Source organism: Diabrotica virgifera, chromosome 10, assembly GCF_917563875.1.
Source record: "Diabrotica virgifera virgifera chromosome 10, PGI_DIABVI_V3a".
NCBI lineage: Eukaryota > Metazoa > Arthropoda > Insecta > Coleoptera > Chrysomelidae > Diabrotica > Diabrotica virgifera.
Genome location: NC_065452.1, coordinates 91,749,441 through 91,764,470, shown reverse-complemented (window position 1 = coordinate 91,764,470; position 15,030 = coordinate 91,749,441). Strand labels below are relative to the sequence as shown.

Sequence of the window (15,030 nt, the reverse complement as noted above, 5' to 3'; positions counted from 1 at the left end):
ATAAAATATTTTGCCGTTTTATTTGTCACAAAACCTGAAGTTAAAAAAATATATTAAGAAATAATAATACAATTTGGTTTAAATTCAAACCTATTTATTTATTTTTATTATTTTTTATTTATTTATGTATTTAACGTAAACCATAAAATTATTCATATAAAAATAAGTGCATATATAAATGCATATTTGCATGTTAATTGTGCATATTCAGCTTGTTTTAAAATGCATATTGCATGCATATTTTAGACATTTTTTAGTGCATATTTTCCAGTCTCTAGTTATCACTAGACAAATTTCTAGCCTTACAGGACGACCGTTAGTCGGAGGGTTCACTAGCTCTGTGACTATTTGCTACTTTGTGAAATATCCTTTTTATCTCGCCTGCATGCCTTTAGCCATTTAAATCGACGTTTTGGTTCTACTGATAGAGCAAAAAATGTGTGTTGGATGTTCTGACAGTTTGGATATTTCCATTTTGATAAAGTATATTATTATACACTAAATACAATAATATAAACAACACAGTTATTCGACATGCACAACTAGCAATGGCAAAATGCATTCAATGCAATAGCTCACCGAACAGGCGAACGAGAACAGTGGTTGGTGACGTCAGACCCCAGCTCGCGCTTTTGAAGTTGTTTGAAACGGAAATGTTGGGCGCGGAACTATTATCACTTGTTGTACGGACAATATTCATTGTTAAGACGTAATATTTTGAATATAACATTTCTAAACATAAATTAACAATTTTATGCAAAAATATTTTTATGTGCAAGTTCCCTAGGATTGTAATGCTTAATGAATATAGATTCACTTAACTATTACCCGTTTGACCAGAAAACGTATTTAGTTCTGGGAGATAATGATGTTGATCCTTAATTTTTTTATTTTAAGTGGTTATAAACTTTGTTTACAGATAAAATTACAACTAATACTGTCTATCTTGTAGAATGGGTATAACTTTACACCAACATGGACACACTCACAGTGGTAGCGATGGTGAACATGGACATGCACATGGTGGGAAAAAAGAGGAAAATATTAACGTCAGGGCGGCTTTCATTCACGTCTTGGGCGATTTTCTCCAAAGTTTTGGAGTTTTCGTAGCTGCTATCGTAATTTATTTTAAGGTAGGTAATATCTTTGCACCACACAGTGTTAAAATATAACGGGTGATTCCATTTTAAACCACATAATTTTGGATCTAAAAAATTCTTGCAAAAGGTTACAGGCAATAATATCACGAGTCAAAAATATATAGTCCAGTCCGGATTGCATTTGACCTTGCATGCCGAGCTGTCCAAAATTTTATTTTTCTAATCATAACAGGGGTCAATAGTAGAGTAAATTTAAAATCGTTAAGGAATTCAGCCGTTGTTTTAGACGCCATCTTGATTTTAAAGTTTTTGCTCAATATTTCCGCCATTTTCGCTCAATATTTCCGCCATTTTCAACTTTTCTACAAAAAGTTTACAGACTGAAATTGTTGAAAATGCGATTTCCTATAATTTCTTTTATTATAATTTTTTTGTGCTGTCGATATTTTCCGAGTTAAGGGGGAAAATAGTTGCAGTTAGAGCGTAATTATTGAATTATCTCGTTTATTATTAGTTTACGACAAAAATGTACCTATACAAAAATGGAAAAATTAAATGTTACACAATTTTGATCCCTTTATTTTTTTTTTGATCAAATCAATATTTAAGGTAGTACATATGCGGTAAATGCGCGAGCGAAAGACCTGATTGGTTTTATAGCAGTTGTTGTTTTTGTTCAATATGTCCACCATTTTCAACTTTTCGACGAAAATGGTAGGAACTGAAAATGTTCCAAATAAATCGCATTTATAATTATTACAATTTCTTTTTAAAAATTTTTTTCGTGCAGTCGATATTTTCTGAGTTAATTGTACTTACAGTAGAAGCCTATATTTTTGACTCTGATATAGCATGTATAGCATGCATATCCTTTTTTATTGTAAAAAAATAAAAATTCTCTTAACCTCTTAAAGTCCTATTATTTGGCTACAGGTGGACAAATTTTCAGCCAAATCTAAGAATATGTATTTTGGGAATTGGGGAAAATCTAAAAATGTCGTTTTAACGTTTTCTACACTAAAATTTGATCGAAAACATCAAAATAACTTGTTATAATACCGTATAATGTCATTTTTGAGTCCCTTCTATTGAAACATTATTTTTCCATTGATACTTTATAAAAAAATACACAAATGTATTTAAATGTTAAGGCCTCAATGTCATATTTTTATGTTAAACAGAAGCTATACACCAAGTTTCGGACAAATCGGAGATCCTCAAGTTTTTGTCCGAGTGATTTGACATGCAATACCAGTAGTACCAACGTGAAAAGTTTTTGATTTGTATAACAATCGTAGTATTTAAATTCGCTTTTATGAGCAAGTTGTAAGCATTTACCATTAGAATTAAGATAAAATCTCTACTAAATCTAGACAAAGTAGCAAACGCAGATAGATACAGTGTTTACATTATTTTTCCTATTATTCTAATAGAGAACCAACGCCAGAACTAACGCCACGTTATGCGTATATACGGGAAATGCTGAAGGAGTCAGACAGATCCACCGTCTGCCATTTCGGAATTGCGGACTAGAATTAAATATTTTTTTCGTGCCAGAGGCAGTGGCGGATCTAGAAATTTGTCTTGGGAGGGGTAATTTTCCTTAGGGAGGAACTTCCAATGAAAAACCAACCAAAAGATACACTCAGATTACATAAAAGACATAAATAATGACTTTTAGGCATAACGTTCCTTTAATTTTCCTAACTAGCGTGTTTATTGGGTTGAATTTGTCTTTCTGTGGTTTTCAATTTCATGTCAGCTAATATATTTTTATGTTTGAACAATGTTTTTCTTTAATTTTGGACCTTGTTATGGAGGAAATTTCCTCATTTTCCCTCCCCGTAGATCCGCCACTGGTCAGATGGCATCTTTAACATATGTTTTATCGGGAACGTGCGCCGTGAATAATGTTTGCAAGGCTATATCATGTATACTAGATAATGTATATAAGTATATAAATATATAAGTAACCATAAACATTTCAATATTCATTTCAGTATTGTTTATTTTGCTGCATACTGTTTATTGTTGTATGTCTTTAATTTTGCTATTTAATCTATATTTAGTACGAGATAAACTACATTTTTTATATAATTTTAAATAACACAACATTTCTCTACATTTTAGCCAGATCTAATGATTGTGGATCCAATTTGTACCTTCTTCTTTTCCGTTTTGGTTGTTATAACTACTTTTGCCATCATCAAAGATGCGTTAATGGTTTTAATGGAAGCACTACCAAGAGGAGTTAATTTCGAAGAAGTTATGAACACATTGCTAAGGATTGAAGGAGTTAAAAGGGTTCATAATTTGAGAATTTGGGCTTTGAGTTTAGATAAAATAGCAATGTCAGCCCACATAGCAATAAGTAAGTAATTTAAATAAAAAAAGGTGAAAAATATTACAAAATTATAAGCTTTGATACAGGGTGTTTCATTGGGAAAGTAACATATGTTAACTGTAGAAAGAGGACACTCAGGCGGTCTCAAAAATACCATACTTAAGGGGTTTTACTTCATCAATAACAAAGTTACTGGGTGTTTTATCTATTTTGCCATTTTTTATTTGGTTCATAACTTTTTAGCCACACTGTATATTTATTTTGTATTCACCACGCGAATATTCTTTAAGGTGTTCAATTAATTAATTTATTTATTTATAATTAAAAAATCTAGGTCCGCATTAAAAAATATTGGAAAAATGCTCTGACCCAAAAACAACACCCAGTACATTAAATTTTTTAAAAATGGAAAAACCAAATTTAGTGGTGCACTTTGAATTTTCGGCAAAATGTTTTTTCTGGTAAAATTGTGAATTTGAATTTAATTTAAATTTATTTAATTAAATTTAAAAAGGAAAAAATTTAAATACGACTCAATTTTTATTAATGCCATTATTTAATCTAAATTGGTAAGATGTTAACATTTCTGCGTTTTTTATTATGTGTAACGAATAGTTTATAGCGAATGTTCATGTTTAAATAATAGATAATGAAGAGTCCATAAAAAATACATCACACTTTAATCAACAAAGTATCTAAAAATTAAAACAAAACAGCGAAAATTCGCAGAAAAAATTCAAAACTAAAGTAATTATTTAAAATGACCACCATAAAAAATTTGGTATTTTTGAAATATTATGTCTGAAAAAATGAATATGCCTTAATAACAAATTTCAGGATTCAAATTCAAAATTTTACCAATAAAAAAATTTTGCTGAAAATTCAAAGTATACCACTAAATTTGGTTTTTCATCCCCTTTTTAAATGCAGAATCCATTTTTAAAAAAATTAATGTACAGGGCGTTGTTTTTGGGTCGGAGAATTTTTCCAATAGTTTTTAATCCAGACCTGGAATTTTTATAATTATAAATAAATTAATTGATTGATCACCTTAAAGAATATTCGTGTGCCAAATATAAAATAAATATACAGTGTGGTTAAAAAGTTATGAACCAAATAAGAAAATGGCAAAATAGATAAAACACCCAGTAACTTTGTTAACGTATGTTACTTTCCCAATGAAACACCCTGTATATTTGTAAGCTTTTAATATTAAAAAGAAATATACATTGAAGAAATGGTATGTTTATGAAATGGCACGATTTCTTCTATTGTAGACATTATTGAATTGGTTTAAATTTTTTTAGGCCCAGGTACCAATCCCCAAAATGTGTTAATGGTTGCTTCAAAAAATATCCATGAAAAATATAACTTTTTCGAGATGACCCTTCAAATCGAAGAATTCCAAGAGGCAATGGAAGATTGCACGCAATGCAGAAACCCATAATTCCCAACTTATTTATTTTTAGTGTGTATTTATTCTGATATTTATACGTTTTTTAGAGAAAGATCTAATTAATATTATAGATCAATAAATCGTTTCTTTTGATTTTTCTTTCTCTTTACACCATTTATTCCTTTCAATATTTTTTCGATTAAATGAAATCAGATACAATGAAGACTTTGTATCTGATTTCATCATTTATCTGATTGATCATCCTTTAATCCGCTTCCTCTACTTTTCCGTTTTTTTTTCTTTTTGATCCCACTAGAACCTTTCCACGGTAGTTGTATCTTGAGCGTTCTTGTTGAGTCTATTTTCCTAGATTATAGATTGTAAATTTCACAGGGTTTTTTTGTGTTTATTGTCCTTTCCATTTTGCGACTAAAAGATCTTTTGAGTATACCCTACATATATGTTTGGTCCAACCGGTCTACGCTTCTAAAAACGCCTTTTAGATATGATTTCTGAGTAAGCAATAGTCACATGGTCAGTAAGAACACCTGGCATTACTCCGAGTTCCTTATTTTGAAGCCTTTAGAGCATTTTTGCATAATGAGCACAAGGTTGTCCTATTTGTTTGCCATTGGCTTATAATAATTTTCCATTATTTAGTTTTACGCTAACAATCAGATAAAAAAAACCATGTACCATCGCCGTTTTGGACTTAAGCGATGATCAGTGGGTCTCAAACAGTTGTTATTTTAAAATTTAATTGCAAGTCACTCAAAAAGTAAATTATTTAACAACTCACGACCGGTTTCGCTGTCTACAATATTCACAGCATCTTCAGGTCCCGGTTAAAGTAAAATTAAATGCTACAAACAACAAAAAACCAGAGTTAGTTAAGTGGTCTGGTTTAAATCAAAAGTTAATGATCAAGCCAATATCAAAGTACATATATTTATGCATGCACATGAATACCCACATGTACGCACGCATGGTGTACAATCCTCATACTCACATACATGCACGCATTCATATGCAGTGGCAACCAAAAGTATGTCAAGTATAAGATTATTTGTTTGCCACTGCAAATGAATGCGTGCATGTATGTGAGTATGAGGATTGTACACCATGCGTACGTACACGTGGGTATTCATGTGCATGCATAAATATATGTACTTTGATATTGGCTTGATCATTAACTTTTGATTTAAACCAGACCACTTAACTAACTCTGGTTTTTTGTCGTTTGTAGCATTTAATTTTACTTTAACCGGGACCTGAAGATGCTGTGCAAAGTGTAGACAGCGAAACCGGTCATCAGTTGTAAAATAAATTGTTTGTGAGAACGTCTCTCTTTTCTTCACTACAATAGTATGGACTCACACATGCAACCTATTTATTATTTAAATTATTTAATTTCCTATTTATGTTCAGTAAGAACGTTGAATTTTGCTCTATTAAAAGTAAATGACATGAACATACAATATGGCCTATGCCATCATTGCAAGTTTCAGTGATTTTTTTATTTTCTCTCTCTCTCCTATGTATCTCTGTCTCTGGCTGCTTTCCTCCAGTTGTTCACCCTCAATATCTCTAGCATCGGTTCTCACTTCCTCTATCTACCTCTTCCGTGGTCTTACTACTGGCCGACGTCCCACCATAGTTCCGCTAAGAGTTCTGCTAGGTCAGTGTTTTTCAATCTTTTTGATTTCGCGACCCCTTTACAGGTTGAAATATTCTGGCGACCCCCTGGTGTCATAGAAAGCCAAAGAAATAATTTAATTAAAAATTAAGTACATACGTTAGGTAATAGTTTTTTCTACGAGCGTTTTCTACTTTTCCGCACGCGTTTTAGTTTGGAAAGTTTTACTTTTCCGCATTACTTCTCTGCATTACTTTTCCGCACTGAATTTAATTAATTAATTAATTGATTTTTCCGGTAACAGATCAAGATTATTGACAACGTCGAGAATAGATTGGGGTAGTTCTTCGTCACTTGATGCCATCTAAATCACTGAATTATTTTAAAATTCGTAAGTAAAGATGTATAGAAATTTTTAAGTGTGTGACTGTGTGACGTGCTTTTTGACAATAATTGCTTTGTTTGACGTCGTTGCTATGACTTTAAAATATTAAAACCTGTATTGATATACACCATTAATTCCTACATAACAGGTATTTAGGCACCGCATTGACTTTAATTCGGGATTATTATAACTTATTAGCGTTTTTTTTAATTCAATTATGTAATTGATTAAGATTTAGTCATTTGTTAAACGCTCGTAGAAAAAATATTGTTCCTAACTCTTGCGGAAAATATCTTTTCCGTACTCCACTGCTTGCCGAACTCCGCTTCGCGTCGTTCGGCAAACTGCAATCGCGTGCGGAAAAGTATAACTTCCCGCACTAGTTAGGAAAATAACTACAGTGGAACCTCGATAAGTCGGCCCCCTATAACCCGGGAGTCCGGCTAACCCGGACCGATTTTCATCAGACAAACATTTCAAAAATAAAAATGTATGTACTCTGTTAAAACATTTTATCTGTAGCCTCTTCTGGAATGTCTTAAAAATATCGAGTTTCATTGATAAAACTTGGCTTTGACCAGAATATAACATTTGAGAGATAATGGGTATTTGTGTAATTTGAACTATACGATAGTAAAAATTACTCATGGCACACGGCTTGCGGCGGCAGAGCGACGTTCATTATCTAGGGCTATCGCAAACAACAGGCACTTGTTATTATTTTATTTATTTTCAACTGTCTTTTAAAAAATTCTTACAATAGTCTTTTAAACAATGAAAGAGCCACTGTTCTTAAATAACATAACATCGTTCCGATTGGCACAACCAAAACTGACTGAGTTTTTTTACCTAGAAATGAACAATACTCTATTCTATACTATCTATACTATACTCTATAAGTATATACAACTATATGTAAGTTAGATGTGTACATACTGTGCATATATTATATTTCATGTTATTTTAATTATAACGGACTTTATCTATAAGTATACCGTATTTTATTAATTTTTACCATGCTCTCTGGCTAACCCGGATTTTCGATAACCCGGATCGGCCGCGGTCCCGATTAATCCGAGTTATCGAGGTTCCACTGTATTTACTATTTTGTAGCGTTTGAAAAAAGTCCAACCATAAATTTTATATCCTATCTCAAGAAAAATATCTATTTTTCCAATTTATTTTATGAAGTAATTTACCATAAAAATTCTGAATCGCCCCTGCTTCTGCCCCTATTACAAAATATTACACAATATTTGGAAAGTACCTGTTTCCCCTTCAAAAAACCTATTGGACTGGTCCCAAACTTGCAGAGTTGCATCATTAAGGGCGAATTTAGCTTGCAATTACGCGTCAAGTACGCAGAAGAATTCTCGAAGGTTAGGTACCCCGCCGAAGAGAATCAGTTCCACACGAAAATCTGCTGGTGTTACATCGACCCAGCGGTGGAGCTCATAGAGAAGCCACCACCTTGCCGGCATCAATAAGATATTATCGCCATGTGAAACAAAGTGAAGAATTTGTAGTTTGTTCCGTGACCATTGAAGAGTATTCGTAGAAAGTTTCACTCCCTAATTTTGGGTTTTTGAAGTGAAAATGTAAATACGTAGGTAGTACAAATGAATTGCGTAGCTGATGGCCGGCCTTGTGTGGTGATGTTCTGTTCCTGTTCCCCTATTGATGTCCCGATGAGATGTTTGTTTTATGTTCCTATTCCCCTATTGATGTCCCGATGAGATGTTTGTTTTATGTTCCTGTGTTCAAGTTTCCAGTTTCCCAGAGCCCCTTTGTATTATGGAATGCCCGCCCCACCCACCTGTACCTGTAGATTGACACATGAAAATGTTTGCTTTGTTGATGTGTGACAAGTCGTTTTAATAAAGGTACAGTACTATTTTGATTGTAAATTAAAAGTGATTAAATTCCAAGTGGATATTACAAGTTTGTAAAATTTAAAACTTTTTTATAAAAATATTTTGCTTTCATAATGGTTTAATTTTTGTAACGTTTGTTTAATATTTAAAGTCCTGATTTGCTATGAAAGATGTCTAAAGGCGGGTATACATATGCGCTCTGCTCGGTGTGCGAGCCGCTCGCGCGCAGCATATTTGTTAGATTAGTACGTGTTTTCAAGTGGCACACAAACGGCTCGCACACGGCGCACCACGATCTAACTTCTGTCGGCTTTTCAACAAATGCTTTGATGGTTCGCAATACGTATTTTGACGGGTTTGCGAGTGGTTTGTTGGTTTTGGGGCGCCTGAGTTGAATATTTGTTAGTAATGGAGTGTTAGGAAGGAAATATCAAACTTATTGATGTTTACCGTGGAAAGTGAAAATGAGATGATGACATTGAATATATTTAAACATGTTAGCTTGCAACCCCCAACTTGTTACCAACTTGCAACCATCTTGCAACCAATTTGCAACCAACTTGCAACCAATTTGCAACCAACTTGCAACCAATTTGCAACAAACTTGCAACCAATTTGCAACCAACTTGCAACCAACTTGCAACCAACTTGCAACTCAACTTGCAACCAATCGGAATGAAACCAAACACTTCTCGATGAGAATAGGAGAAGCTACTCCCGACGTCGGCCGATATCGGATCTGATCTGATCGGAGAAAAAAGGATCCAATGTAGGCACCCACATTTAATACTAACTATCTACAATTACTAAATGTTCGTAAGTTTCCTCTGGATCGCGGAAGGTTCGTCAAAATGAAAAATTTTAACGAACATTAACCGCGCCACGAACGCGCGGCGCTCACACGGCGCGGAGTTCGCGGCGCGGATATGTATTTCCGCCTTAAGAAAATTTAGTTTGAAAATAAATTTGCGTATTATGTAAAGTAAATACAATGGCAGTGACATTTGACAGCATAAGTCAAATTTTTGCTTGAGATACACTGCTCAACCAAGTCAAAAGGTTTGTATTTGTAAAATCATATAAAAGTTGTAGTTGTTCATATTTTTTCCTGTAGTAAAGTCATTTATTTCCTGTTTAAAAATTTTTTGTTTAAAAAAATAGAGTTTGAGGTTCAAAATAAATGTTTTTGAAAATGTACCTATTTTATTTTCTCTAACGCTTAGGAAAGTTATTAACCAGATTTCTAATGCAACTGTATAAGTTTTAGAGTAGAGAAAAAAAAGGAATATGGCATAGAAGCCAATATTGATGATAAAGTAGCCCGATTAAACCCAACACAGTAATCTAAGATGAATGTCCCCCAATTGGTACCCGTAAGTACAGAATATGTCCAGTAAGTACCCAGTAATGAACCAGAGGATTTATTTCAAACTACGTCCATTTTTAAATGGTAGAAAAGTCCTCTAGTCTGTGTAAGTATCCTTTGCTTATTTGGTTATGGTAGTTGGTCATCTTTAAACCCTCTCACCCCCCTAACGATTCCACGACCCGCCAACAACAAAACCTGAGCTGTCGTTCGCAAAGAGGCTTTATGTGCCTGCTCCTTCTACTTTAGCCCATTTCGACCCCCAGTATTCAAGTAGTTAGTCTTATCCCTGATCCCATCTAAGCAGACATGTAAAACGCTTCAATTTTGGTACATTTATCTTTTATTCACGTGGCCAACAATAATTAAAGAACAGCCAACATTTTGCTTTGCAGTTTGACGAATCTACAGATGTTTCCGACTGTGCACAGTTTGTAGTATCTGTGCGCTTTGAAGCAGATGACAGTATCATGGAAGTAATCTTATTTTGCAAAGTACTTAGTGCAGACACTACTGGCCAGTATTTGTACGATATGTTTTTAGAAAGCACTTGCGACTACAATATCGATTGGAAAAAAATGTATCGCTATTTGTAGCGATGGCGCTAAATACATGACTGGCAAAAATAGCGGACTCATTGCAAAATAAAAACGACAATGCCAAACATATCCTGGACACACTGTTTTCTTCATCGACAGGCTCTAGCTGCTAAGGTAATGACGTGCTCAAGGAGATAATAAAAATTGTAAATTCTATCAAAGGTAAAGCTTTGCAAACCCGGCTATTCATAATCGTATATGGGCTCGCTTCATTAAAATCACCTTTATCACACATATGGTCGTAGATGGATTTTAAACCATTTTTGGACAAATAAAAAGATCTGGCTGATGTCACCAAAAAAATAAATTAAAAATGTCATCTAGATTTAGCTGCTGATGGTAATGCTTAAAATGGAATTTTATTCGCAAAGTGACGATGTATTTTGGATGAAAAGAAAACACCAATATCCAGAACTGGCAAGGGAAGCTCTTAAATTATTAGTGCAATTCGCCACTTCATACTTGTGTGAACTGACATTTTCTTCAATGGTAGACATTAAAACTAAAGAGAGAAATAGACTGCAATTAGAAAATTACTTGATTATTAACCTTTCAAAAATAGCACCACAATTCGATAAACTTTTGAAAAACAAACACGCACATCCTTCCTACTAAAATTGTGTTTTAAGAACCTTAACTTTTTCTTTCAGTCGGCGACCCCCCCCAAAAGGCTTCGCGACCCCCCGGGGGGTCGCGACCCACAGATCGAAAAACAATGTACACTGTACTAGGTGTTTTGTCGTTATCCATTGTTATAAGGTGACCTGCTCAGCGCAGTCTTTGTATTTTTGCATAATTTGCTATAGATGGTTCTCTATAATATTGGTATAACTCGTGGTTGAACCTTATTCTCCATATACCATTGTTGCAAATGGGTCCCAGTATCCTCCTTAATATCTTTCTTTCAAAAGTATTAATAAGATTTATTGTCTTTTCAGTCATGATCCATGTTTCTACAACATATGTTGCTATTGGCCGTGTGATGGTTTTATATATTTTAAACTTCACTTACCTATGGTTGTCTTTGGGTCCAAATACCTGCGACAGAGAGAAGTATGCTTTGTTAGCAAGCATTATCTCTTTCCGTATCTCTTCCTCCTCGTTGTCGAGGTATGTGAGCTGTTTTACTACTTCTATATTAGCGTCGTCTTTTGTCAAATTCTGCAAGTTTCGTTGGTTCCTTGCTTGTATTAGGGCTTTAGTTTTATCTACGTTGACAGCGAGCTTTATTTCTTTCACATTTTTTTCAAGCTTCACATATAGTTCTGTGAAGTCTCTTGCGGGTCTTCCCATCAAGTCTACATCATCTGAGTACATTGCAATCTGCTTAGACTTAGTAAACAGTAAGTTTTTGGGGTTTACTGACATTTTTCTTATAATATATTCCATACAAATATTAAACAGGAGTCAGTGCCAGCCCATCTCCATGTTTTAGCCCTTTAGTTATCTGGAAGGGATCGGTCAATTAATTTTGAACTCATACTTGCGCTTCTGTGTAAGTCATGGTGGCTTGACCTAACTTTGCTAATTTTCTTAATATACCAAATACCAAATTCTTGCATAATTACATATATTTTATCTCTATGTTTATTATCATAGGCTTATCGAAAATCTACAAAGATTTGGTAGATATATATGTCGTGCTCCCAGGATTTTTTTATTCTGTAGGCTTCCAATCTTGCCTCTCCTTGTATTATCAAACGGACGGGAGGTAGGCCTAGTAGAGCCTCCATAGCTGGCATTAGAGTAGTACGCACTGCATCAATTATCCATATTGTACATGAAAGTCTTTACACCTTGCTGACTTTGGCTTTTGCAGCTGTTTTAAGGATCTTAGTCCACCACATCGACACTGCATTGGTAATTGCGGGTGTAATCAACGTGGTATACACCCAGAGCACAAAAACTTCACAAGAGTGGTCACTGCACTGCTATTTCTTCTAATTGCCTGTTCTAGGTAAGTTTCGAGTCTACTACAACCCCGAGATACTTTACCTCTCCTTTTAGCTAAATTTCTTGTCCCTGCAGCTTTAGAGGACCTAATCCCTCCAATTTCCATCTGCGTGTGAAAGCGACTATGGTGGATTTGTAAGGGCTAATATTTAGCCCCTCTAAATCAGTCCATTGTCTCACTAGTTCTAGGGCCTTGTTTCTTCGATCTCTGACTACCATATTGTACTTTGCTTGCGAGATGATTACCAAATCATCTGCATATCCAATTCTTTTATGATCGTTTGCCTTTAAAGTCCCTATTAGTCCGTCAACACGGTTACTCCAAGGATGGTGATATGTACAACTCTATCCCGGAGCGTAGATTCTTTCCAGTCCAAACAAATATCCTCGAGTCATTTACGTCTCAGGTTATGGATATTATCGAAGTGTTGTCATAATTTTATTTTCAATTATGTTATTCACTTTTTATGAATCTGTGGAGTGCTGTCTCTATTAATTCCCTGCTCTAGGTATGTTATTTTTGATTTATTCGAGTGTATACCAACATGTTTAATCCCTGATATACTTTTCGATCAGTTTCTCTTATATTATGTATTCTGTAGGAAATACATTAGACCTATGTGTCTTAGAGGCTTTCCTTTTTCATTCTTCCTGTCCCCCTCCGTCCTCTTATCCAGTTACATTGCATATTCTGCAGTGCAAAAGATTCGATCCCTTTTGTAATAACACTGGATATATAGCGTTAATTTTTGGTGATTTATACGGCTTGCATAAGATTTCTGAGAGATATACCTGTGTGATTGCCCTCTTGGTAATCACACAGGTATAGAGGACCTCAACAGATGTAGATCAGTCGTCCACCTATATCTATTTGAACTACCTTTAGACCTATCTTTCTTGACTTGCATATCTATGAAAGTTGCCCTACCAAATCCATAGTAAGCTTTGTAGTTCTTGTCCTTCACATTTCTGCAGCATTCTTCATCTATAGCGAAGGCCAGGAGCTGGCCCCGTTCTCTATGCCCCTGATTAATATGGACCAGTTCTGTGTCCTCAGCTTCGGATTCAGATTCTGAAGGTGCGTCCTAATCACCGTGGATCTATGGATTTTGGCTCAGGGATAAAAACAAGGACCCTGGTTCTTAGAAAACTACCAATTCTTGATGAAATAAGAAAGAATCCTAAAATGTTTAAAGCAAAAGATATAAACATAATAGAAGACAAACAGAACATAACACATTGGAAAACAAGAAGAGCTATAATAATTAACGATTTCTTTCCACATGTTACCTACAGAAAGACAAGCAGAAATAAATAAAATGTACAAAAATATAAGGAAATACTATTTCTGGAATGGATTACAGTACATTTGGCACAATTTTTTATAGATCTGGTATGCCCACTTGAGATGGATGACAATGAGAACAGTTATGTATTGATACTACAGTACGAGTTAAGGAAATACATATAAGGATGTAGAATATAAAATAAAGAAGCCGAAACAGTAGCCAAATCATTGGCAGAAAATTTCATTTTGAGGTATGGAGTACCCAGAAGGATAGTAACGGACCCATGCACATGCACAGTTTATGGCAAGAATAATAATATTTTAAGGAAACACGTGGATTGCTGCAAATAGAGAAACTAAACTCCACAGCGTATTACCATGAGATAATTGGAGCTTACAAAAACCCATAAGCATTTAAATGCTTATCTTAGCTGTTAAAATTACCGACAAATTGGAGTATTTGTAAAGACCTGTAGACTAGGGTGGAACGAAAGGATAGGAAAAACAATTTTTCAAAGAACTTTCTCTAATAGCACTCGAAATTTGCCTTTTCATGTCTACAATAAAACTACAAAATAATTTTGTTATAGGTGTACATCTTGAGGTGCCGCAAGAGCATTTAAAAGATAGGTTTTTAACAAAAAAAAAAACAGAAATTTTCAAATATTTAACCTGGTGCCATAGCTAACATTTCTTAGTCAAATATTGTTTATAATAACAGTTAACATTGTTATCATTGCTATATATGTGCACATTGCTATATGATTTATTGTTACAATATTCCTCTTGATACTCAAAACATTGTTTTTTTGTCTCAAACTTGGGCATAAGCTTTTGGGAAGCAATATTTGCTCTAGCAAAGCCATTTCTTGCTTCTACCACAGACACTAAGAAATGACTCAGTCACGAGCTTTATGACTCTTTGCACTGCCTGTGTATGACAGGGAAAACACTGAAAATCCACACACTGCACCTGACAACTAGGGTCTCTTGCTTCACTTATATACTTTAAGTCCTCGTCAGTTATATGTTTTATCATAGGAGGCTCAATAATTTCTTCTTCCGTCCAGTTAATTATATCAATGTAGT

The 15,030-nt window shown here is 34.3% G+C and overlaps 1 protein-coding gene across 3 annotated transcripts in view; it reads left to right on the top strand.

Moving 5' to 3' along the window:
* Positions 1-4,993, top strand: part of LOC114337496 (zinc transporter 2) — a 116,283-nt gene extending 111,290 nt beyond the window's left edge. For all 3 annotated transcript variants that reach the window (XM_028287947.2, XM_028287949.2, XM_028287948.1), the window contains 3 exons: positions 953-1,133; positions 3,231-3,471; positions 4,752-4,993. In XM_028287947.2, the coding sequence (XP_028143748.1) occupies positions 953-1,133; positions 3,231-3,471; positions 4,752-4,891 (562 nt within the window). In that variant the 3' untranslated portion in view covers positions 4,892-4,993. The remainder of the gene's footprint in view (positions 1-952; positions 1,134-3,230; positions 3,472-4,751) is intronic.
* Positions 4,994-15,030: the final 10,037 nt, after the last annotated feature.